The sequence below is a fragment of the Triturus cristatus genome, chromosome 1_2 (assembly GCF_964204655.1).
Source record: "Triturus cristatus chromosome 1_2, aTriCri1.1, whole genome shotgun sequence".
In the NCBI taxonomy this organism is placed as follows: domain Eukaryota; kingdom Metazoa; phylum Chordata; class Amphibia; order Caudata; family Salamandridae; genus Triturus; species Triturus cristatus.
Genome location: NC_140580.1, coordinates 84,611,323 through 84,638,529, shown reverse-complemented (window position 1 = coordinate 84,638,529; position 27,207 = coordinate 84,611,323). Strand labels below are relative to the sequence as shown.

The 27,207-nt window shown below is 47.8% G+C and overlaps 1 protein-coding gene across 10 annotated transcripts in view; it reads left to right on the top strand.

Annotated features, from left to right (window-relative positions):
* The window catches only part of LOC146866846 (scavenger receptor cysteine-rich domain-containing protein DMBT1-like), a 1,139,300-nt gene that overhangs the window by 782,509 nt on the left and 329,584 nt on the right, over positions 1-27,207 (top strand). For all 10 annotated transcript variants that reach the window (XM_085602006.1, XM_085601995.1, XM_085601984.1 and 7 more), the window contains 2 exons: positions 2,001-2,024; positions 2,767-2,787. In XM_085602006.1, the coding sequence (XP_085458132.1) occupies positions 2,001-2,024; positions 2,767-2,787 (45 nt within the window). The remainder of the gene's footprint in view (positions 1-2,000; positions 2,025-2,766; positions 2,788-27,207) is intronic.

The window sequence follows — 27,207 nt, the reverse complement described above, 5'->3', positions numbered from 1 at the left end:
CACATTTCTGAAAACTAGACACCCGGCGGCTTCCAGGGAGGTATGGCTTGCGTGGATCCCCCAACGTTTCCTTACCCAGAATCCCCTGCAAACCTCAATTTTTGCTGAAAAAATAACTTTTTTCACACATTTTGGGGTGGGAGAGTTGTGGCATCACCGGGCTCACACAAATTTACCACCACCCAGCGTTCCCCCAGGTCTCCCGGTAAAAATGGTGCCTCACTTGTGTGGGAGGCCCAAGTACCCGCGGCAGGCAAGGGCCCAAAACGTAGTGAGGCGACATCAAAATGGCCTATCGCAAAACCACCTGGTTTTGCAAGGGGGGTCACTTTGGTTTTTGGCCCGGTGCTCGGCGGCCATCTAGGGAAACCTACCAAACCCACACATTTCTGAAAACTAGACACCCGGCGGCTTCCAGGGAGGTATGGCTTGTGTGGATCCCCCAACGTTTCCTTACCCAGAATCCCCTGCAAACCTCAATTTTAGCTGAAAAAAATCACTTTTTTCACACATTTTGGGGTGGGAAAGTTGTGGCATCACCGGGCTCACACAAATTTACCACCACCCAGCATTCCCCCAGGTCTCCCGGTAAAAATGGTGCCTCACTTGTGTGGGAGGCCCGAATACCCGCGGCAGGCAAGGGCCCAAAACGTAGTGAGGCGACATCAACATTGCCTATCCCAAATGTTGCACCTACTCTGGGGGTCGTTGATTGTGAAGAACATTTTTTCATTTTAGCAAATTAATAAAGTATTTAGACCTAACAAGCTAAATTGAAAACAATTTGTAAATTGAAGGAATTTGAAATTGGAGGTTCAAAATTAAGTTGGTATCCTTAGCTTGATTTGTGGGAGCAGCACAAGTACTGCAAACGTAATCAAACATGAAAATTGGTGGCATCAATTTAAGCACTGGTATGTGCTGACCTAAAGAGAGCATGCATTAGAAGGTAAGAGACAATGATATCTAGAGTCTAGCATATTGCTTCACCTTTAGAAATAAAACTACGTTTTAAAAAGCTTCAGCCTTCCTATTAAAATTAAAATATTTTAATATACGTCTGAGTGTAGGTTTACTACTTTTTTACGTTTATCAATTCCTCTTGGAAGTCGCATAGAAAGCTGCACCTGGATCAAATTTCAGGCTGAATTCTTGGCTCATCACAACATTGCAAAATGGGAATACCAATCTGTCTGCATTGAGATCAACGTGACATAGAACTCTAAACAGGGGAATGGTATCCCCTGGGCAAATAAACTTAAAGAAATCGTTTTCTTGGTTTCTTCAGTGCGATAATATTTCCCCTATACCCCCACCAAATGTGAGGATGATCCATTTCTTTTCCTACCCTGAAAAGAGATTTATGCCAATACTTGCATGAAGTAAGTATACATCAATTCCTAGTCTGAAAAGTGGAATTAATGACTCCAAAGATATTTGTTTTTGGACATTTATAGACTTCCAACACTAACCATGCCTTGGTACACCCAGGAACACTGTCAGTCTCACCCCTTTTGTGGGATTCATGGTTGTGGAACTCTCTGCACTGGTGGTGGAGACCTGGAGGCTGGATAGTGCTTGTTTACGTTCTTTAAAGTGTATCTTTGTTCATTCTTTCAACATGATCAGACCTTCCAATTTCCCAGCAATACACATGTGTAGCTCAGAGAAAATAAATTGAGAGTTTAATCTGTGCAGAAAGATACAGCCGCTGAAATGGTTGAGGAACTCTCAGGAGGAACCGATATGCCCACCCATGTTTGGCTCTGTTCTCCTTTCAGATTTGCAGACATAATTATGAAAAAGTATAATGCTTTAACATGTAAAATGAAATGTTTAAGAAAGGTTGAGTTGATATTGGCTGGCTCAAGGTCTCTGTTCCTTTTGACCAGTATAAACAAATGCACCAGTACTTTGCTACTGTCTTCTTGTTATTATATTATCTCACACATCGAACATATTCAAAAACATCTCTCTTTTGTTATATCTTTTTAACTTAGGTACTACACAGCAGATAACTTCTGGTAAGTGGGTAGTCACTATTATTGATAATGACTAATGGCCTGATTTAGAGTTTGGCAGAGAGGGTACTCTGTTGCAAAAGTGACAGAGTAGCCTGTCCGCCAACCACTTGGTCTGTCCCCTCATTTAGAGATGGGTGAACCTTTAGTTTTTTCTTGACTGAGCCACCATTGGTTCCTTCAATGTAAAAACTTCCTCCGACAGCACGACCGAATAGAGGCAGTCGAAGGAAGGACATTACACTTCTTACCATATTTTGTGTGGATGTTGCAAAGTTTTTTTTTGCTTGTCACCTCTAGGAAAATGCTGGAGGTGAGGGACAGAAAGAAAATGACCCCCACACCCTTGGAGAAGTCTTCCAGGGTATGGGAGTCACATCATTCACTTTTTTGTTCAGAAACAAATTCCCGCCTTTGTGAGTTTTTAATGAAAAACAAAAACTTTCAAAATGTTTGATGAATGGCCATCAAAACCAATGACGAATATTGATCATCCTTTTAGTATATTGAGAGGCAAAGGTTTTTTTAAATGTGTAGAGATGCACGCAGGGCCGATGGTCATCTCCAGATTTGACAAACAATAGTTTGTCAGGATGGTGCAGGTAATGTCCTCCGCCACCCTGTTATACAGATTACAGCCCACGAAACCATAAGGCAGGCCTTAAGTCTGAAGTAACCTCAAACAAAAATCTGTAGAGTGGTATCTCTCCTAACTATGTCTCCTCTTATTGCTTTTCCTTCACAGCTCCTGGCTTAAATGTATCAGGTATGGCATTTTCACTACTTCCTTTAAGTATCTAATGTGCATGTTAACCACAGATTCTAAATAGCTTTTAGTACTGTTTGTCAGTGGTGTGGAGAGCCATATCTGTTTACTTAGAGTGAAAAAACAGATCACTGAAGAGGGACTGGGGAGTCGAGGGTGCATAGCAAAGAGACAAAACACACCAGAATATAACCCTTGGTCACAGAGTTATTATAAAGGTTGTTGATAGGAATGAAACAGAAGTTCCCTTAGATGTGCACAACTATGTGAGTGGGTTGTGAGTCTAATCTATTCAATGAGCAGGGACCAAAGCAGATATTTGATTATTGCGGTGACTTATTTGGTCCAAAAACTCCAGTAATGGAGGAGGAATTCAGAGTTCTGTTATCAGCCCATTTGATGGCCACCTTGCAGTGGCTGCGCAAGGAAGGTATAGGGAATCAAGAACTACCGACCCATCTCTCGCCTCCCCTTCGCGGCTAAAGTCACTGAGAAGACCGTCAGCATCCAACTAACGAAATTCATCTCAGATAAATCCATCCTCGAGCCCTCCAAATCTGGGTTCTGCAGCAACCACAGCACCGAGACCGCTGTACCTGCTGCTACAGACTACATCCGCACCCTCCTCGATCTAGGCCACACCATGGCCCTGATCCTACTCAACCTCTCTGCAGCCTTTGACACTGTCTCGCACACTCATTGCCAGACTCAATGACGCCGGCATACAGGGAAACGCCCTCCCCTGGCTCTGCTCTTTCCTCACCAGCAGAACACAAAGAATCAGACTTCCACCCTTCCTCTCCGAACCCACAGAGATCATCTGTGGAGTACCCCAAGGATCATCGCTCAGCCCTACGCTCTTCAACATCTGCATGGACCCCCAACATCTACATGGCCCCCCTCGCCACCATCGGCAGACAGCACGGACTCAGCATAGTATCCTATGCCAACGACACCCAGGTCTTCCTCTCCCCCACCAAGTACCCCATCACCACCAGACTCAGCTTCCAGGAAGGGATGAAGGACGTCGCATCCTGAATGAGCAGCAGCTGCCTGAAGCTCAACTGTTCCCTGGGTCTGTTAGGATCATAGAATGTAACAATTCTAACAGCCCATTCTGGCCTATGGAGAACAGGTAGCCTTACAATAGTGAAAAACGAAATTGGCTGTAATTCACTATTAGGACATGCCACACACATCAGGGCTTGTCCTACCTTATGCTTACAATGCACCCTGCCCTTGGGCCTACCATAGGGGTGACTAATATGAAGTTAAGGGAAGGTTTAGGGACTGGCAAGTGGGTGCACTTGCCCAGTCAGCATGACAGTACCAGACTGCATGCAGGTCCTGCAATAGCAGACCTTAGACACAGTTTACTAGGCCGCTTCTGTGGGTGGCACAACCAGTGCTGCAAGCCCACCAGCAGCATTTGTATTTACAAGCCCTGGGCACTCCTGGTGCACTTTACTGGGGTCTGACAGTAAACCAAATAAGCCAATCATGGAATCCAACCAACATATACATTTTATAAGGGAGCACTTGCACTGGGGCACTGGTTGGCAGTGGCACAGTGCTCTGAGCAGCTAACACCAGCAAAACACATGAGGCACAGTGATAAAAAGTGGAAGGGAGACTCACGCCAAGGTGCCAGGTCTAACACGTGTCCCCTCCAGCTGAAATGTGGGGAGAACTACCCTACCCCAGGGAGTTCCTCATCACTAAGGCGGAAAAATCTGGACAGACCGTCAGCATTTGCGTGATCTGTACCAGGGCGATGTTCCACCGTGAAATCCATACCCTGTAGGGAAATGGACCACCTCAACAGCTTTGGATTCTCACCCCTCATATGCATCAACGATCTGAGCGGCCTGTGGTCTGTCTGAACCCGAAAGTGAGACCCAAACAGGTAGGGTAGCTGTTTTAGTGCCCAGACTACAGCAAATGCCTCACGCTCAATAGCACTCCATCTCTGTTCCCGTGGAAGTAACCTCCGGCTAAGGAAGGCTAGAGGTTGATCTAGGCCCTCTTCATTAATCTGTGAAAGAACAGCCCCCACACCATGCTCTGAAGTGTCTGTCTGAACGATAAACTCTTTGGAGAAGTTGGGAGCCAAGAGCACGGGCGCCGTGCACATAGCAGCTTTCAGGGCCTCAAAGGCTTTCTGACAGGTGTCAGTCCAAATCACTTTCCTGGGCTGCTTCCTAGAAGTCAGCGCTGTCAAGGGGGCAACAATGTTGCCATACCCCTTGACAAACCTCCTGTAGTACCCGGTGAGACCTAGGAAGGCTCTCACCTCTCTCTGGGTTTTGAGCGACTCCCAATTCAGGATGGTTTCTATCTTGGGTTGAAGGGGCGCCACCTGGTGCCCCAAGTACACCACGGAACCCTGCCCGATTTGGCACTTACTCGCCTTGATCGTGAGGCCTGCCTTCCGCAGCGCCATCAACACCTCCCAGAGGTGGCGCAGGTGTTCTTCCCAAGTGGAGCTGAACACTGCGATGTCATCCAGGTAGGCAGCACTGAACGAATCCAGTCCAGCCAACACCTGGTTGACCAACCTCTGGAAGGTGGCAGGGGCATTCTTCATCCCAAAGGGCATAACCCGGAACTGGTAGTGCCGATCTGGGGTGGAAAATGCTGACCTCTCTTTGGCCCCCTCGGTCAAGGCGATCTGCCAGTACCCAGACATTAAATCAAACGTGCTGAGGTAGTTGGCAGCCCCTAGCTGATCTATGAGCTCATCAGCTCTGGGGATGGGGTGTGCGTCAGTCCTGGTGACTGAATTGAGTCCTCTGTAGTCCACACAGAACCGGACTTCGGGTGTGGCTCCTGGCGCTGCAGCCTTTGGGACCAAGACCACTGGGCTGGCCCAAGGACTGCTGGAGGACTCAATTACCCCAAGTGCAAACATCTTGGAGACCTCCTCCTTGATGCATGCCCTCACCCTGTCAGTCACCCTGTAGGCCTTGTGCCTCACAGGTGTACTATCCCCAGTGTCCACATCATGGAAGCACCAATCAGTGACACCGGGAACCAGGGAAAACAGATCAGAAAATTGTCCCAGCAGTTGGCGACAATCATTCTGTTGCTAAGGGGTCAGGGCGGAAGAGAGGATGACACCATGCACTGACCCATCTTGCTCCTGGGCTGACAGGAGGTCAGGAAGAGGCTCGGTCTCCTCTTTCATCCCAGCATCTGTTGCCAAGAGCATGCCCACTTGGGACCTCTCCAAGTGGGGCTTGAGGCGGTTGACATGAAGGACCCTTAAGGGGTTCCTTGAAGACCGCAAGTAACAGGACTCTTGCGCTTCACAACCTCAAAGGGACCAGTCCACTTATCCTGGAGCGCACACGGCTCCACGGGGGCCAAGACCCACACCTTCTGTCCAGGCTGAAGCTCTACCAGAGTGGCATTCTGGTCGTACCATTGGCTGGGTTCCAGATTTGCCTCAGCAAGTTGCCTGAATCACCTAGTCTGATTCCTGAAGGCCAGCATGTAGCTATATACATTCTGGGGAGGTTTCCTGGGAGATTGCTCTCAGCCTTCCTTGACCAGACTTAGAGGTCCTTTCACTGGGTGGCCATACAGGAGCTCAAAGGGGCTGAACCCTAGAGACTTCAGTGGCACCTCACGGTATGCAAAGAGAAGGCATGGCAAGAGGACGTCCCACTTACGCCTCATGGGTTCTTCCAGACCCATTATCATGCCCTTGAGGGTACGTTTGAATCTCTCAACCAACCCGTTTCCTTGGGGGTGGTAAGGTGTGGTGAACTTGTAGGTTACACCACACTCTTGCCAAAGGGATTTCATACATTTGGATATGAAATTGGTATCCCGGTCAGACACCACCTCTAGAGGGAATCCCATTCTGGAGAAAATTCCCATCTGTGGACGTCCCACCACGGGGGCCGTCACTTTCCTTAGAGGGATGGCTTCCGGGTACCGGGTGGCATGGTCCACCAGGACCAGGATAAACCTGTTGCCCATGGCTGTCCTGGGGTCCAGTGGCCCCACAATGTCAATCCCCACTCGCTGGAATGGGGTACCGACCACAGGGAATGGCTGGAGAGGAGCCTTCTGCTTCCTCCCACTCTTTCCACTTGTCTGGCAAGTCTGACAGGTCCTGCAGTGAGTGTCTGAACTCCTGCGCATTTGGGGCCAATAAAAGTGGGTGACAAGCCTTTCAAAGGTCTTGTCCTGCCCCAAATGTCCTGCCAATGGCACATCGTGAGCCAGCCCCAATAGGAAGGCTCTGACGTCTTGGGGTACCACCAGCGCACTGGCTGACCCAGGCTCAGCAATGTTGTGTCCAAAATAATTATTCCAAGGGCCACACTTACCATTAGCCCGCAATGTCAGGTAAGAAGGAGCAGTTGGCAACGTGGAAGGTTCAAACGTTTATTAGTCATCACAGAACTCTATATAGAGGAGCCTCGTCGATCCTCACCCATCAGGTGCGCCGAGGAAGACTGCTGGCTCCTTGACAGTAACACACTTTTATACATTATCAGTACAGCATACAAAACCATATATGTGGAAAAGTACCAGTTAGTCCTGGCGCCCCTAATGAGCTCATGCCCATTTCTAGTTTCGGTTGTACATACAAAGGGTTTCTATCTTTACAGAGAAGGTCGAAAGGGTAACTCCCTTTTCGTCCCAGGCCTAGAGGAATTTGCCTGATACTCCCTTTTAGCAGATGTGACCTTGCTTCTCAGCAACTCAGCCTGTCTCCTAATTAAATGCAAGAAAAGGGGAAAGCAGAGGGTGTGCGAAAAAGACCACGTGACTCCCAAGTGAGCGAGAGGGAGAGAGAGAGACGTAATCCAAGATGGAGGCGGTTCGGTTTCTCTGCCCTTTTTGTCGTACTAAACATAATCGGGGATCTCGAGCCGTTTGACCTACCATAACGCGGTAAACTATCATTAGATATACTGCGCTAATCATATCGTAATATCTTGAACACCTCAGAACGGCCCTTTTAGCGCAGCATAGCTAATAACGGGGTCAGTCTTCGAAAATACCCTCATCAATCTGCATTAAATCGTGCGTCTCCTTCTGGGCCCGCTGGGTATCTATTCTAGTCTGGACGGGCTCAGGCCTAGGGATGGATCGGCGAACCTGAGCGGCACAGTATGCACAGCAAGCAGGCCCGCACTGTAGACAAAGACAGCAGGTGAAAATGAACCCCACTATTCCTAAAAGAACCATAAATAACTTCCATCCCCATGTTGTCACCAATTCCCAAAACCACCCAGACAAGGACCAAGTACCAGTCTCGGTGTGAATTTCTGAAGCTAACCGATGTAGTTTCTGAATGGCTAAATGGACAGAAGGGGCGGAGTCAGGTATATATACACAACAGGAGCTGCCGATGACTCTACAAGCTCCTCCGCGATCAGCTAGGATAACATCTAAAACAAGACGATTTTGGAGGGTCACAAGCCGGGTCGCCTGGAGCTCCACTGTGATATTGGTTAATATTCCTGCAGTAGTATTGACCACCCCTTCCACTACTCTAGATAGCCTCCTAACTTCTTTACTGTTGAGGATGGGTCCCCATATGGGCAACGCCCCTTTTATGATATCAACGAAGTGTTGGGCTGGAGTATCAGTCTGGTCAGTGGCATCATTACTGGCGGCTTCAGCTTTTAGGCTCCGCCGATTTAAGGAATGGGATTTGTGATAATCGGAAGGAGCTATATAGACCGGTGGGTAAAGAAAAGATAAGTAACATCTGCCCGCCCATCCCCTGGGTAGCCAAGTGTATGCATTTTCACCACACACGAAATAAACATTGGGAGGGGTGAGTGTTGGGGGACTACTGAAAGTCTGTAGTTTATAAGTGTAATTACATCTACTATAACCTACGGATAGATGTCCGGTACCCTGCACACAGAAAGAAGAGGACGTGTTCAATACCGGGACCGGAATTATTTTCTCATCTGAGACATTTCGCTCCTGGAAATACTTGAAATACTCGGTAAAATTAAAGGTCATGAAATCCAACACTTCATCCCTCAACCAGGTATCATTCTCATGATCAGTGTATACGTTCATACAGGCTGTAGGATCAAGGGTACCATCCGTCCCCTCAGCGTTAGGAGTAAAACCTTGGTGGGTCTCTATATAGGCTAAAATCAAGGCGTAATCCTTCTCTGAGAATCGACGTTCATCTATAGTGTAATGTTCATATAGCATTGATAACATTTTAAACCAGGCTTCGCAACTACCTAAATAAGACAGGGGCATTGATATGAACAAATCTTGCTTATGCATCACTGACGGGAGAAGGCCACAGACCCAACAATCAGTAACATTTGTGGGACTATGAGTCTGGTGTAGCATCTCAATAAAAGCATTATGTACATATGTCTGTCGGTGTCTCTCCTTATGGGGAGCAAAAGTCTGAAAATGATGTTCCTTAGGAGCAGGGGTAGACACTATCAAGGTGTGCACAGGATGGCGAAACTCTAGATATATAAACAGACCTAAGCATAGCACAAAGGATACAATCAATATAGAAATGAAAACAATTTTAACACGCAAACTCCATGAGGAGAACATTGGCAAATGTGGGGGAATGGTACGGGGTACTATGGGCCGCCCTTCTTCAGGGACAAAACGAGCAAAAGGGTACATTTTCTCACTAAAAGTCCAATATAATCTCGGGACAAAAGGCTACGAGCAGTCCGACCTGCCGGAGGGTGCTTCTTTCCTGTGTCCGTATAGAGCCTCACAGGCAGACTCCTATTGTTCAGAAAAAGAAAAAACAGAAAAAACTTCTCGCGTTGGGGTCGCACTTGACGCAACCCTTGTTGAAAAGAACCTCCACCTGGGCCCCCACCAGTCCAGTCAATGTCTCTACCTTCGTTCTGAACAGAGCTTTACTGAAAGTTCCATGCTCTCAACGAGTTCAGTCCAGTGTTTTGCCAACCCTCAGGTCTTTGTCGAGGCTTCCAACTTCACTTGCCAGGGCTAGACCTAGGATTCCCTATTTCCGGGGCCGCAGGTGATATCGATCCTGACCAGTGGTGTCAGGATTCCCAAACAAAGCAGGCACAATGGGATCAGACGGGGAGCTGGGCTCCTGACCAGGCGCCTCACTCGGAGCAATTGAGTGGTCACAAAAAGGGTCTTGCAGGCTCACAGCACTCTCCCCTCGCCCGTCAACTTCTCTGCGGGTGTCCAGGGAAAGTCGTTTCCTAGTGCTGGGCTCGTCCTGGTTTGACAGGCCTTCCTCCTGGTCAAGCTGCTCCCTTGGCAATGGGAGAGGAACTCGCTTAAGATGGGAGATATGGATCCAGCGCTGCTTACCCTCAACTTTCACCGCCGTTCGCGTTGCCAGGAGCACCTGGTACGGTCGGGACCAACGCGGATCCAAACTCGATTTTCGTTGATAGTTCCGAACCAAGACCCACTGTCCAGGTTCCACGCTGTGTCGGGGTCCCTCCGGCAGGGGCTGCAGTACGGCAGATATCTGTTGATGAATGGAATGGAGATCTTTAGTCAAAGCATACAAGTAATCAGTCAGCATAGGATGGTCTATGTCCCTGAAGGATTTGGGCCGAGGTACTCCCCACACGTTGGCAGGTCTGCCAAAGATTACCTCATAAGGGGAGATACCGCTCCGGGAATGGGGAGTAGTTCTTACGGACAACAGGGCCAGGGGCAGGAGATCAGGCCATTTTAATCCTGTCGTGTCCTGAAGTTTAGCCAGTTTCAATTTCAGAATCCCATTATATTTCTCAACTAGGCCTGCTGATTGAGGATGTTGGGCTGCGTGAAACTTCTGCTGAATGGACAGACCCTTGCATACATGCTTAACTAAGTCAGCATTAAAATGTGTCCCGTTGTCACTCCAAATCACCCGTGGCAACCCATATCGAGGGAAAAACTCCTTTACCAGAGCTTTCGCGGTTGCCAGGGCAGTATTTTCCTTTGTGGGATACGCCTCCACCCATTTACTAAAAGTACAGATCACCACCAGCACGTATTTCAGATTGTTGACCCGTTCTAGCTGTATGTAATCCATTTGGAGTACTTCAAAAGGCAGGGTGGGTGGCGCAAAACTACCCGCCAAGACGGGAATGCTAACCCCAGGATTATGCTGGAGACAGATCATGCAATGCTGAACCAGGTTCCTAGCTGTCTTATGAATATTAACATTGTACCAGACAGGATCCAATGTGGCACAGATGCCCTGGACCCCTACATGTGAAGGTCCGTGTGCCATAGCTACTACTGCATTTACAAATGCGTTTGGCAGTAACCATCTACACCTCTCTGACAAGTCAGTCCAACATCCATTCTCATCAAGCCTCCCCACCTGCTCTTGCCAGTATGTCAGCTCTTCCGGGGTCACCTCCGCTTGTAGCTCTTTCACACTATCTATGGTGTTGTTAAAAACCCCTGCCTCTATCATTTTTGTCACTACAAACATAGAAGTGGTGTCAGACTGGGCTGTTTCCTTGGCGATCCTATCCGCAAAGGAATTTCCCCTCCCCACATCATCCACTACAACCTTGTGTGCGCTACATTTCACTATGGCCAGAGTTTTAGGCAACGTTAATGCAGCCAGCAATCGGTCAACTAATGGCCCATTCTTTATCTTTTCGCCATGAGATGTCAAGAATCCTCTTTCCGCCCATAACCTCCCGAAGCTATGTGCTACACCGAACGCATATTGGCTATCGGTGTAGACATTTAGCTTCAAGCCTTTCCCCAACTCGCAGGCCCTAAATAATGCAACTAATTCGGCCGCCTGGGCCGACCGGTATGGTATCTTGGCTGCCTCGACTACCGTTTGCAGGGTAGTGATCGCATAGGCCGCAGCTGTCGTGCCATCCGGTAATCTAAAGCAGGAACCATCAACATACAATTCTCCTTGAGCATCAGAAAGTGGGGTGTCAATTAGATCTATTCGGCCCTTTGTTTCTTCTTCAGTTCGAAAAATACAATCATGTATGTCTTGTCCACCATCCCCTGAAGGGGGGGCAACAGTGTGGCAGGGTTCAAGTTAACGCATCGTTTGATCGTTATATGAGGTGCAAACAGGGTCAATTCGTACCCCGTAAGACGCGCACTAGTTAAGTGCTGCGTCTGTGTCCTGTTTAATAATACGTCCACAGCATGAGGCACCATCACTGTCAGATCCGTATTCAGGACTAGCCCTTCCGATTGTCTGATTGCTATGGCCACTGCCGCTGCAGCCCTCAGACAACTGGGAAGTGCTCTGGCGACATTATCCAAAACCGCCGAGAAATATGCACAAGGCCTTTGCTTACCACCAAAGTCCTGTGTCAACACTGAAAGAGAGCAACCGTCCACCTCATGCACATAGAGCACAAAAGGCTTCCGGTAGTCAGGGGTGCCAAGCACAGGAGCAGAGCAAAGAGCAGTTTTCAGAGCAGAAAAAGCAGTCTGGCATTGATCAGTCCAAGGTAAGGGTTCATGCACATCCTTCGTAGTTAGATACAAGAAAGGTTTAGTCAAGAGAGAATAGTTAGCAATCCATTGGCGACAGTAGGAGGTTATACCAAGCAAAGCGCGGACATCACGTTGCGTGCGAGGAACAGGCATGTTAGTTATGGTTGCGATGCGCTCAGAAGTCAACCGTCTTCCCTCCTTCGACAGGAGATGACCGAGATAGGTCACCTCCGGTCGACAATATTGAAATTTAGAGAGCGACACCTTGTTACCATGAGTGGCCAAGTGCCGCAGCAGGGTAACCGTAGCATTGCGGCAACCCTGTTCTGTATCAGAGGCCACAAGGAGGTCGTCAACATACTGCAATAGGACATTACCTGGCGACAATTGTAAAGAATCCAATACTCTTTTGAGGGCTTGGCTGTAGATACTAGGGCTCTCGGTATACCCCTGGGGGGCGCGACAGAATCTAAAGCTGCGGCCCCCCAATGAGAAACCGAACAAATGTCTGCTATCCGGATGTATGGGAATGCTAAAGAAGGCATTCTTCAAATCAATCACCGAGAAAAATGCGGCAGTGGGAGGAATCATGGTCAAAATGGAATTTATGTCAGGTACCACCGGATATTGAGGTACCACAATTTTGTTAATTTCCCGTAAATCAATCACAAATCGGTAGGTATCAGCATAATCAGGAGATTGGGGTACAGGGGCTCGGTTAAGAATCGGAAGAATGCGACTGTTACAGACATTAGAAGCCGTTTCCTCCACCACCCCTGTTCTAATCAAGTCAGAAATAATGGCCAGCAAAGCGCGTTCCCCTGCGGGGGCTATTTTATACCGTGGGATCCTCGGCAATTTGGCGTTCTGTTTCAGGGTGATGGACACCGGGGGAATTTGTAGGAATCCTACGTCAGTGTCCCCCAGGGCCCAAAGATCCTTCGGGAGTTGTGCAAGCTCAGGAGGTAGCGAGTCTGTTTTCGAAAAACATTGAACGGAGGGGATAGAGGTATTCTGAATGGTCAGATAAACTCCATCGGGGGAGCAATAGATGTGGGCATGCAATCTTTTCAATATATCCATACCCAGGAGGTTTTCCCCACACTGGGAGGTGAGGAGGAAAGGCGATTCTATCGTAACCGGTCCCAGAGAAAGGGAAAGTGGCTTAGAAATGGGGCTCACCACCGGAGTTCCAGAGAACCCCACGGACACATTAGTCTGGCCAGACAGAGCGGCCCCCGGGACCAGGGCACGTGAAACAGAACTGTTCATAGCCCCTGTGTCAACCAAAAACTTACCTGATGCATCCAACAATCGTGCATGGACATAAGGTCCAGCTTGATCTATCGGGATTGACACATGCCCCTTACTCTGCCCTTGTCTGTCCTATGCTTGAGTATACCCGGCGTCTTCGTCCGTTACACGTCCATCATGGTAGTACTGTTTACCCTGGTTTTGGTCGAAATAATTCTGACTGTTCTCACCTCGGGCTGTCTGTTCTTGTCTCGTGTGTCCACCACGATGCCCACTCATCCTTCCCCGTCCGCGACCCCTTGAAGCCGTATTCTGTTCATATAGCAACGGACACTGTGCTCTCCAATGCCCCTCCTCTTTACAGAAAGCACATTGATTTATGCCCAAATCTGTTCGCCCAGCTGTTTGCGTCTGTCCCGCCCCTCTTGGAGCGAAATTCTGCAACCCTCGTCCTCTTCCTCTACCTCTCTCCACTTGCTGTAGTAACACTCGTGTTTTCAATTCTTTCGACTTTCTTTCTGTCTTATCCTTGCTCTCATTCTCCCGATGCTCATAATACTGGGCCATGCTTAGTATCGTGGAGGGCGTGGTGGTCGTCCAGGTACTCTCGGCTGCCTGTAACCGAGCCAATACCTCCGGTAGCAAATTTGTCACAAATCTATTAACAAATAAACGCACACCCCCTTCCGTTGCCAAGTCCTGTCCGCTAAAGTCAATGAACACTCCCTCAAACCTCGTGAAAAAATCAGAGACACTCTCGTCCTTCTTTTGCTTACAGGCCGTCAGCTTGTCCCAATCTACTTTCCTGGGTGGGATCAGTGAATGCATATAGATTATTATTCTCTCAGGTAAGGCCAGTATCTCAGGCCGGGGCTTGTTCCCTGGTTTACGATCTCTATCCCAGTTTCTCAGTTGGTCCCATGTTCCACCAAATTCCGTAACATGGTCCTGGTCATGTACCTGGCGCCAAATGTCCACTGGTACTAATAAGGCAAAGAATAATTCAATATCTGCCAACGTCATTACCGCTGACGAGGCGGCCTCGGTCTGTTCCTTGTAATATGCGGTGGGGTTCTTTCTAGGATCTGGCAACTGGCTTTTTAGGGATAGTACCTCACTCCGCTTCCAGGGGGTATAGACCCATTGTTCCTGGAACCGGGCGTCCACCCCGGGACGGGTAATGACGCCGTGGGCATCTACTACTGCGGCAACTTCTGGATGAAAGATAGGGTGCACTTCCCGCATAGGGAACTGGGAGAATCCGGCGGGAGTGGTAGACTGCAAACGAGCTCTATAAGAGACCAAAGTCTGTACCTTCCCATACACTTCTTCCGGTGTCAACTGAGATTTATGGACCTGATCAAGAATATCATATAGTATGGCCGGAGCCTTCCCTTCCTGATGTACCTGTTCCCACACAGAAATAAGACGGTTGGCCATATGCTCCAGGGCATGCTGTTGCATTACCGGTTCATAGTCTCTCATAGTACTCCAAATATCAGTGAGCGTATAAATGGGATGTCGCATCCACTGGGATGCTTGTGTAGCTATAGTTTCCCTTTCTTCCGTTCCCAAGGCCGAATGAGTGAACAACTTCCTACCCTCAGTGAGACTGGCCGGACGTAACGGAGTAGTTGCAGCTGTTACCGGCGTGGTGCTGGCGGAGGAGGAGGGCAGAACAGAAGGGGAAGGTATTGACCCCAGCGACAGCTGAGGGGTCCCGGCTGCAGCTGCCGTCAATAAATTAGGCAGTATGGCCATAACTTCAGACACAGATGTCGGTAGCCGAGAGAGGTTCGGCAGGGAGGGAGGGGTAGTGGTGGCCGGGGGAGCCGAAGCCGAGGCCCCCTGGGACATATCTGGAGCCGGGGCTGAGGCCCCTGATACCTCCGGATATATTCTCTGTGGCACATAAGGGGGTGGTGGTCTGGTGTCCAGTAAATCCTCTATCTCATCTTCTGCATTCGGGCGGGTCACATAGCTCTTATCCACCTTCAGTCGAAATTCACGATTCATGCAATCCAATCCCTTTTCTACTCTGTCTCGGTCATAGGCCATAGCTTTCTGAGTAACGTTCTGTCCTGCCTTGGCTCTGGCTACTTTCTCTTCCCTTATTCGCCGTTGTTTGGCCTCCTTTTGCCATGCAATGAGGGCGTCAAACATGGCCTGCCTACTTCGCCTAGAAAACAGCTGTTCCTGTAGGAACGCAATTTTCTTTTCATCAAATGAGCCTGTTTTGGGCCAGCGTAACTCCTCATTGCCCTTGGTATACTTATGCCACAGAGTGCAAAACAACAACGGAGAGATCCCATGTTTGACGTACATAAAATGGCTAGGACTGCCCTCCGGCGGGGCGGGTTGGCTCTCCGCTAGTCTAGAGTCACTTGTTCGACAGCAGCAGCCAAAACAATTCAATTTACTAAAACAAGACATTTTTGGTTAGTTTTCAGACATGTATACACGAACAACAATCAACACGAATCATACACAACATACAATCAGTATCAGAGAACCAAGCCCGTCGACTCTGGTTCATAATCCAAACACCAGACTACACGCGGGATACCGGCCACCCTCCTGGCTCACCACTAAGACCAGCCCCCAACGAGGACTTGCCCCGCCAGGAGTATGCCTTGTGGCTACCCAGTCTAGGTCGCGGGTCCTTCCACGTGCAATCCGTTTGTAATCTTTCGGCGCGCCGTTTTTACTCAAATCAAATGCAACCTGTACGTACTTCAAGTCAAAACCACGGTAAAGCTAACCTCAATCAAGCAAGACACCACCCTCCGGTGCGTGTCCTCAAATCAATGCACCGCTGTCCAGCGCGAGCTTCAAACAAATGCAATCCGTGTTCAAAATCAAAACCGCATCGTTCTCAACGAATGCTCTCAAATCAATCAAATAGCACACCGTCTTTAACGCGTGCCTTAACCAATAATGCACCGTTTACAACGCGTGCGTCAAAATCAAATCAATACTCACCGGGTGCACCCAGATACGAATGTTCGTTTTCCGCTGCCAACTCCTCCCGACCAAATCGATCCAGTTTCTGGGTTAAGCCCGTAGGACCCCGGTGAAGGGTAACTAGCAGCAGGGGACGTACCGAAAAGTCGTGCAGGGTGGGAGAAATCCTCAGGCTCCTCTCCCGCCAACCGGTCAGGACGCCCCCAACCCCACCACCCGAATACGGGGGGGGGGGAGACCCTTTCACTGGGTCCCTTCGTGGTCGCCAACTGTTGTGTCCAAAATAATTATTCCAAGGGCCACACTTACCATTAGCCCGCAATGTCAGGTAAGAAGGAGCAGTTGGCAACGTGGAAGGTTCAAACGTTTATTAGTCATCACAGAACTCTATATAGAGGAGCCTCGTCGATCCTCACCCATCAGGTGCGCCGAGGAAGACTGCTGGCTCCTTGACAGTAACACACTTTTATACATTATCAGTACAGCATACAAAACCATATATGTGGAAAAGTACCAGTTAGTCCTGGCGCCCCTAATGAGCTCATGCCCATTTCTAGTTTCGGTTGTACATACAAAGGGTTTCTATCTTTACAGAGAAGGTCGAAAGGGTAACTCCCTTTTCGTCCCAGGCCTAGAGGAATTTGCCTGATACTCCCTTTTAGCAGATGTGACCTTGCTTCTCAGCAACTCAGCCTGTCTCCTAATTAAATGCAAGAAAAGGGGAAAGCAGAGGGTGTGCGAAAAAGACCACGTGACTCCCAAGTGAGCGAGAGGGAGAGAGAGAGACGTAATCCAAGATGGAGGCGGTTCGGTTTCTCTGCCCTTTTTGTCATACTAAACATAATCGGGGATCTCGAGCCGTTTGACCTACCATAACGCGGTAAACTATCATTAGATATACTGCGCTAATCATATCGTAATATCTTGAACACCTCAGCAACCTTAGGCTCTGTATATAGGAGGTCATTCTCCCAGTAAATCATTAAATAAAATGTGACCCAGACTGATCACCTGCGGCCTGGTCTGCAGCCTGCTGCCGCACACCCACGAGAGAAGGGCATTCTTTCTGTGCCTTACAAAAGTCCTCCCTGGAGGGGCCTCCTTCCTGCTGCCAATCGATCAGCTCAGGCAGGTCCCCCAGTTCAGCTATCTGTTCCCCGGTAGGCTCCAGGGCATCCTCCTCAAGGTCTGCTCCCTCCTGGGCCGTGGGAACTTCAGGGGCCGGTTTCCCACGCCCCCTGCCTCTTATCTCTAAGGCCGGTCCCTGGTCCTCCCTCTCAGGCTCCAGGACCTCTTGAGCACCTCTACTTGCTGCCATGGACCGTGTGGAGACACACGCCCAATCCGGCATACCCAACATCTCCAGGTGAGCACTCCACTCCAACTTAGCCCAAGGTGAGCTCTCCAAATCGTTCCCTAACAGACAGTCTACAGGCATGGCGGGCCTCACAGCTACCTGAAGAGTACCAGAGACCCCCCCCCCACTCAAAGGGAACCTGAGCCACCTTGCAGTGACTCTCTGTGTTGTCAGCGGCAACAACTGGGTAGAATGCTCCTGGGACCACCTGCTCTTGAGATACCAGGTGACACTTGACAGCTGTCACACTGGCTCCTGTATCTCTCAGAGCTTCCACCCTACGGCCATTGATGGTCACCCACTGCCTGTATTTCTTAGTGTTATCAGGCAGCTGGGTTTGGGCGACCATCTCACAGTCTCCTAATGAGACAAGGGACATCTCTGCGGGACCCCACCCACCTTGGACTGTCATCTCCTCCCCCAAGGCTACACTCGCCATCAGCCGGGGTGGAGCACCAGTGGGTGCTGGTTTACCATACAAAGGACACTTTACATCAGAGGCAAAATGCCCCATGTTACCACACTTGTAACATTTTAAGGGCCCCTTCTGAACAGTGGGACCTGTCGGGGCCCCGGTCGGCTTCTGGGTTGGGGGAGGCTGAGAACCTTTCCCTTGGTTCCCTTGGGGATTACTTTGGGGCCTTCTTGGGAACTCCCTCTGTTTACCCTTGTCCCCCCACTCTTCTGCTGGGGACCCTGCCCACCTTTAGCGGAGTCTCCCACTGGACCCTCATGGACCCTGGTACTGACCCAGCGGGCAGCCTCCTCAGCAAGCTTTCTAGGGGTAGTCAGCCTACTATCAATCAGGTGCTGGCGTAGCTCAGGAAAACAATTACTGGACAAGTGCTCCCATGCTATTAAATCAAGAAGCCCTTGAAAATCATCAACCTTGCTACCCTTCACCCAACCATCCAGTGCTCTGCAAAAAAAAGTTACATACTCAACATTCGTACTGTTTGGAATCTTTGTGCAACCCCTGAACCGTTGCCTATACAACTCAGGGGTCAACCCATACCATATCAAAGCATCCTTCATATGGGGATAAGAATTATAAACATCTGAAGGCAAGTCTAGCAGTGTGTCCCACCCCTCACTCAGGAACCGTCCCCACAACCCCGCTCCCCAATCCTTCTCAGGGACCCGGTGGGAGGACATGGCTACCTCATAGGCCTTGAACCACTGCCTTATGTCATCATTTTTAAAGAATTCCTTTATCACATCTTTTGGTATGTACACCCTTGATTCTACCTGCACTGGCAGTTGTGCTGCCACCAGAGGGAGTGAGTTCTAAACTCCTAGCCTTCCTCTCTATCTACCTCAACTTTGTTTCATGCTCTAGTTGAATTCTTCTCTCTTCCAGAGCCAGCTTTTTGCTTTCCAACTCCCCATTCAATTTTGCCATCTCCATTTCATGTGCTCGGGTTTCTTTCCTGTCTGCCAACACTTCTGGCGACAGGCCTCTGCCAAAACTCTGGACGCTTCCTGCTGGTTCAATTATTTCTGCCTCCTCATGTGATCTGGACTCAATCCAGGCCCTCAGCGCCTTGAGTAGATCTGCCTTGAGCTTACATCCAACAATGGGGACTTGGAACTTTGTACAGAAGCCCTTCAGCTGGGCCTTGGTGTAGCTCTCTAGTCTCTCTTCTTCCCATTCAATATCTTCAATTTCAGAGACTACAGATGCTGCTCTCCCCACAACGACTGAACCAGGCATGATTTCTTTAAAAAAAATGGCAATTTCCAGCAAAACGAAAATTAAAAAGTGTGTAGCTGCGTTATGGTCTGAACTCACTAAGTGGTGTTTACCAATCACTGTACATGAATCACAAATGAAAATTCAGGATCCTCACCGCTGACCACCAATGTTAGAATTGGAGATCTCTGGTTGGCACAGGTAGGTACTTGTGACAAGCAGGGACCCTCTCCTCCAGTCAGGGTAAGGGGTTACACTCCTAAAATAACCCCTGCTCACCCTCTAGGTAGCTTGGCGCGAGCAGACAAGGCTTATCTCAGAGCGTTATAGGTTAAGCATTTGTGGCCACATACAGTAACTCAGTGACAACACCACAAATGGACACCACACTAGATTTACATAAAAAATAGTGATCTTTTATATAAAGGCTTAGCACAAGACCAAATAACGACAAAAATGACATACACAGTTCAAGAATATGATTTTAGAAAGAGTTCTTAGGTTAGCGACAAAATCATTCACCTTAGCGTCCGTTTTAACCTACAGTACCTTATGATGCGATAAAAAGTTCCTAGAGGCACTTCAGCGTTAAAAATCAAGGTGTAGCTTATCCGGTGGAAATTTACTCGCTAAGGCACAATGCGACAAAATTCGGCCCGCTAACGAGCGGGGCGACAATTTCACCAGCGGTTATCTTGGTTGAGTCTGCGACGATTTTCGCAGCGATAAAATTACTCATGCTAACGAGCAGTGCGATGATCTTGGCTTGTTCTGCGACGATTCCACACAGCAGCGGCAGGCTCTGCGACGAAGTTCGCAGCGATAGAATTCTTCCCGCTAACAGGCGAAGCGTAGATCTTGGCTAGTAGCGATCAAATTCGGTCCGCTAACGAGCGGGGCGATGATTTTTCCAGCGCTGATCTGGCTCAGCAGCAGCAGGCTCTGCGACGATGTCCTCAGCGATAAAATTCAACACACTAACGAGCGGTGCAATGGAAATGTTCTCGCTAAGCCGGCTGTGCGTGAAAAAGTGGAGATCTTTGGTTTCTTTCTTCTTAGCCAGCTTCCCAACGGCAGGCACAGCTCCCAGAGGCCCCAGAACTGGTTCCAGCACTCTAAGAGGGGCAGAACTCACACAGCAGAGTTCAGGGTGAAGCTGGGGGTGAAGTCCTTTTGTTCCTGGGACTTCTTAACAGGAGGCCAGCTCTATTCAGGCCCTTGGAGATCTTTTTAAGCACAAGTTGAATTAAAGTCTTTGTAGTCTTTGCTCCTCTCCTTTCAGCAGCAAGGCAACCACTGCAGGCCAATCCCCCAGGTCAGGGACAGTACTCCTCCTTACAGCTTTCCCAGTTCCTTCTCCTCAGGCAGAGGTTTTTCTTGTCAAGCAGGATCTAATTTCTTGGGAGCAGGGTCCCAATACTTATACCCCTAATTCCTTTGTTCCTCTGGGGTAGAAGGGCCTTTGCCCAGCCAGAACCAGTTCCTGAGCACTTTGTTGACATGACTCTGACTTTCTATTCAGGGTGCAGGGCAGAGACATCAGCCGCTCCACAGGAGGTGGAGCCAGCATTGTGGTGGCAGAGCACAGCCCTATTCAGAGTCCAGGTGCACTCCTCCCACCCATCTGGATGTCAATCTCTCTATTCACCACCATGCTACCTAGCCCTGCCCCTCTGGGTTTCCCCAGCCCTGTCACTCACACAAACCAGATAGGCAGATACTCATCCTAGCAGAGGCGGGCTGAAATGGTTAGGCAAGCAAATACCAGCTTTCTAAAAGTGGCATTTGCAAACACAGAATATTAAAATAAACTTTACTAAAAGATGTATTTTATTATTTTGAGTTCAGGCATACTAAACTCGAAATTCTACCATGTTCCCTGGGTCTGTTAGGATCATAGAATGTAACAATTCTAACAGCCCATTCTGGCCTATGGAGAACAGGTAGCCTTACAATAGTGAAAAACAAAATTGGCTGTAATTCACTATTAGGACATGCCACACACATCAGGGCTTTTCCTACCTTATGCTTACAATGCACCCTGCCCTTGGGCCTACCATAGGTGTGACTAATATGAAGTTAAGGGAAGGTTTAGGGACTGGCAAGTGGGTGCACTTGCCCAGTCAGCATGACAGTACCAGACTGCGTGCAGGTTCTGCAATGGCAGACCTTAGACACATTTTACTAGGCCACTTGTGTGGGTGGCACAACCAGTGCTGCAAGCCCACCAGCAGCATTTGTATTTACAAGCCCTGGGCACTCCTGGTGCACTTTACTGGGGTCTGACAGTAAACCAAATAAGCCAAGCGTGGAATCCAACCAACATATACATTTTATAAGGGAGCACTTGCACTGTGGCACTGGTTGGAAGTGGCACAGTGCTCTGAGCAGCTAACACCAGCAAAACACATGAGGCAAAGTGATAAAAAGTGGAAGGGAGACTCAGGCCAAGGTGCCAGGTCTAACAACTTGTCATCAGTAGACCTAAGAGAACCCTCCTGGAGCTCACAAAGGTCTTGGAGTATTAAACACAATGTCAGCAATTGCGCTCTCCCATACACAAGTGAAATCTGTGAGATGAGAGACACTGGTGAAGAATTAAGTACACAGAAATAGATGCATCAGGTGCAGTGCAGAAATGGGCAAAGATACTGGTGTCAGAGTGGGTGTAGCTAAACCAAGTTAGAAGCACCATCGGATGGTTAGCGCCGGGACACTCCTGGGAGTAGCCGTGCGCTGTATAAATACCAAGTAACATAACATAACATAACATAACATGGGAGCAGTGATGCATGATTAGGCACCCTGCAGGAGCACTGCAGGGCACGCTTGCAGGGAGATAGAGAAGGCACTAGAAGACCGAAGGAACACAGAATCTGCAGTGTGCCCTCTGCTGTGGGAGACCAAGGGCAAATCAGGACTGCCAATGTCAAACACACTCTAGCCTCATGCATATCCAGAGTACAGAGTGTGTGCATGGTGCATAACCCTTTGCATGAAGCACTTCAGGCGCACAAAGAGCATTTTGTTCATGCCCTTATCCTGTTTGTAGTAAACTTGCCCCTCTGCCTTCAAGTTATTGGTGTCCGCCCAGTTCCTTATAACTTCGCACAATGTTTTTCTTGCAAAATGCTCATAATCTTCATGAACATGACATGAAATTTTGTGTCTTAAACATAATGCACTTGACTGGTATCTCGAGTGAAGACTAAACGTGAGGGCATACCGTCTGTGCAAAAGTCACACATGATTAGGCCTGGGCGAAAATTTCGTTCCGTTCGCTGAAATTGCGATAATTTGACATTTTCGCGTTCCGCGGAAAGCGCGAAAATGTCAAAATTTCCGCATTCCGCAGCTTGGCGATAATGTGTTTCTTGCTCATGCTGTAAAATAATACATTCTCGCGTGCGCGCGATCGCCTTACCTGATCCCTGCGTTCGCCGACAAGTTTTCTTGATCCGGTCGCGTTCTTCATGAGATGTTGTATTGTTTTTAGCCATTTGCGCTGTCTCGCGACAGTTCGCGCCCGCAGTGATGTCATGCGTCGCGCGATCACGTCTTTCTTCTCGCGATCATGCACCACGAGACAACTGAAAACAAGATGGCCGCGCCCGCGAGCAACCACATGGGTAAGTTGGCGAGCCGCAACCATGCAGAAAATCTCGCGAACATGCGGGAAAAAAACTTCCGCCTCTTCCCGATATTTCCGCGTGTTTGCGATAATTTTAAACATTTTCGCAATAATTTGCGGAAGTGGATTTCGCAAATTCCGCCCACCCCTACACATGATACAGACAGGAGACTGATTTGAGCGGAAACTGTCTCTCAGCCGTGGCAGGTATAAACTTTACATATTCCAAAATGTATTCTCTGGTCGAACCAGTCTTCTATCGGAGAACATTTTGAAAAATAATGCAATAGTGAACTTCATGGAATGCAAAATATGTGAAATTAGGGAGATTTTGTAATTGAAATAAACATTTGGTCCAGGCCAATTGTAAAACAAGATCCTTTGACCAGCTTACACCCTCATCCTAAAGGCTACCTGCATAAATTCGTAATAAAAATGAAATACAACAGGTGCCCGTCTATCGCAGGAAATCATGTACGAATAGGGCGCATAGATTTTAAACATAATTTGACCTGAAATGACCCTGTGGTCCTGCATATATTACTCAATATAGATGCACCTGGAAACCATCCCAGACTGTTTTAATATCCACACATTCAATTATGGCTGTCAGTGCAGGCTTTTCTATGGCTGTTTGTGGCTATAATTTTCACATTCTGTATCTTCACTCCCAAATATCTCAAATCCACAGGCTTACAGACAGTGAGACTCAGTAAGCCACTCAATAAAACACACAGTAATGGCAAAGGATTCGTTTTTGGGTTTAACTAAGCAAAGGATTCTGAGTGTGGTGAGGTTAAGCAATGAAGATGCAAAATTGCAATTCAGTGACAGTACATGGGCCTAGATAAGAGCTATAATTACCAACATAAATCCGTAGAAATACAGAGCAATGTTCTAGAGCAATGGCAAAAGTAATGTAACTGATGGAGGAGAACGAAGTGTTGGTATGTTCAACCATATAGGCAAGGCACAGAGAAGTGGACTTGATAATTTAGTGGACATGGAGACACTGCAACAAACACGGCACTGGAAAGACATGTTAACATTATTGGTTTGTCCTGCATGCTTGTAGCCACATCCTCTGTACTGAAGATGTTGAATGCTATGTTGGGGGCATGCTGAGTTAACACTCTTCTCATAGTTCAGCCTTGAGTCACTGCAGGTACGGACAACACAGATTTGAAAGGACAAAGCAAGATAAGACATAATTAGTTACATGGGACATTGGAAACAACAATTACTTCTTAGTCTTTGGCACCTATCAAAACGTCTAATGATAGCAATGGAGTAGCACAAATGATGCTCCTCAACCAGATCTGTTGAAGATCCATAAATCAAATCTAGTCTGCAAGTCTATAGATGCACAATGGCTCTGGGCTAATTGGGGGTGAGTGGTGAGGAACTCATCCACTGGAACCAGGAATGTCCATAAATGGTGGGCTGCCAGTGGGGTTGAATCCAGGGACAATGCTTAAATTGAGGATCCCAGATTAGAAGGCCAGAGTTTTTATCTACAAAGGGCCTCATTTATAAGGTTGTGGTGTACGCCAGCGACACAGGAATCTTGCTGCACTGCCCTACATTAAAACAAAAGGGCAGAAATGCTCTGTATCTATGAGATTATCGCACATTCCTGTCCTTTTCCCCTGCGCCAGCACACAATGGGCTGTCATCAATGGGCTGACATTCGCCAACGCAGGCACCCTTGCATCATTGTGTAAGGGTGTCTGCGTTGCGTGGTTGATTGATTTTGTGTAGGAGACACCTTCCATCACAAAATCAATCAATTCAGGCGATGTACTCTTTCTATGTGTGTTGCAGAATGCAGCACACATAGAAAAAGGAAAAAAAGGAGGAGAAATAAAAAGAAATTCTCACTAAGCCTCCCTGATGTCACTCCGGGGTGGGGTTAGATTCTGAGGCATTCCCAGATTTGCGATTTCATGTAAATCTGGCAATGCTTCAGATTTCATGGAGAACACCCACAGCAATACCCATGAAATGCCCCTTTCACGCAGTGTTCTGTGTGAAAGGGGCACATATTTACAAGGCTATGAAAAGCCCCATAAAGTGGCTTTTCGTAGCCTTGTGAATATGCAGCGGCACCGAAACATCTAAAAAGGGTCGTTCCGGCGGTGTAAAAGTGCCGCAATGGGACTCATAAATGAGGCCCAAAAGGTGTAATCGGCTAACTTCAAGAAGGTTGTTTAACATTAACAGCAAATAGGAAGAAAAACATTGATTGCCATAGAACAGAGATTGTCATCTTCTTTCAATCCCAGGTAGAATTGTGTGCCATCAGAGTATATGAAGATTTGAGCAGTGGTTGTAAGTAATTAAAAGAAGATTTATTTTGTGCGATATAACCGTCAGTCAATTTGAAAGCCTGTCCTTTGATGCCCACATCAGAGTTACTGTTACAAAAATGAATATTTGAGGGTCTTCAAGGCAGCTAATAAATCCCCAAAAATTAATGCAAGAATGCATCCTTCCACCACCATTTTGAATTTGTTTAGAACTAAGACAGGATATCTCTACTGTTTAAGTGTTTTTCATGGGTTATAAAGCCGTCCATAAACGGACCAGCTGTAACCTTCAGAAGAGTGTGATCTCACCCCACATAAAAAAATTGATGGATGAAACTTGAAAGGAGCATTCCTATTGAGATGGTTTCTGACAAATGCATATTTCTGCAGATTTCTCACCTTATCTCATCAGGCACCAGACTACTGTGGAAACATCAGTTCCTGTTTTCTTCACGTCCTCAACATTTACCTGGAGCTCTCTTGGTGTTTGACTGACAAACGTCTACAGCATTTCAATACACAACAAGGTTATATGTCTCCTACTAAGATTTCAGGGTTTAAATCATGTGCAGGGCTGCAAGAAGATGTTCTTCTTGGATCTACAGGCTGTCTCAATGTGATGTTTGGGCATGGGACCAGTCATGGTATTCACCCAAAGTCCAAGTTATTTTTGGCCAAGTCGCTCAGAGACACACCAAAGCATTCCCCCTTTCCTTCAGAAAAGTTGCATAATAGGGAACAAACTCCTAAACGGACTTACCACAAAAAGCATCAAAGGAATTAGAAAAAAACCTCTTCCTAAAGGAATTGGTCCCACTCCCAGAAAGTGTTTGAGTTCCCCAAAGTCTGACTTTTCCTTAGCATTGGGCTAAATTCCATCATTGAAAAAGCTGAGACAGAAGTTTTCAGCTGTATTCGCTAACTCAGTGCATGTTGAGGCCTTCCGTCAGGTGATTTTGGACTTGTTCAGGGCAGCTCTTGTAAAATCTGGGCCACTTCCCAAGAATGAGCCTGAAACAAAGGTCTTGGTGACTCCAGCAGCTCCAACACCTCACAACTCCATACCGCCATGAATCCTAGTGCCCAAGAAGAGGTCAAAGCCTGCCAAAGAGCTGTTACCCATTCAATTAGAGCCATATTCGGTGCTAGTGCAGATGCCAATATGAGAGATGTTTATTTGGTCACTTTCAATATCAGAGAAAATCATACAAGTGGCTAAAGAGAAGGAGAAGACATGCTTAAATGATGGCTCTTTGGGAAAGCCTCTTCCTAGGTCCCAAAGATATGCCTGAATGAAAGACTTATTTGAGTCTGATACCAAAGTCATTGACAAGCCTGATAATGATTACAGCTGTACAAAAGATGTTGCCTTGGAGTCTGATAACTTCCCTCCCTCCTATAACACTGATGATGACTTACCCAGGTATTTGAAAATATAAAGGTGGCTCGGATGCTTCACCAGAAGGGGACATCCTTTACCCCTCTGGCTGTCTTCCAGAAGTCATCACTTCATTCACTACAGAGGTACGAAAAGCAACAGTAGTCTTAGAGGCGACCCCACCGTCTGTGGAGGCATATTCAAAACATTTTTACATAAATATTAAAACCATCTTCTTCACTTTCTCAGTCTTTGCTCAACTTCAGTGAGGCTCTTCTCGAACATGTCCATGCTGCGTGGGAGAAACACATTGTGGATCCAGCTGTCTGCAGATAAATTGAAATGAGACATAAAATAACTCCAGTTGATTCACAATTCTTTTCTTAACACACTTCACTGGAAAGTCTG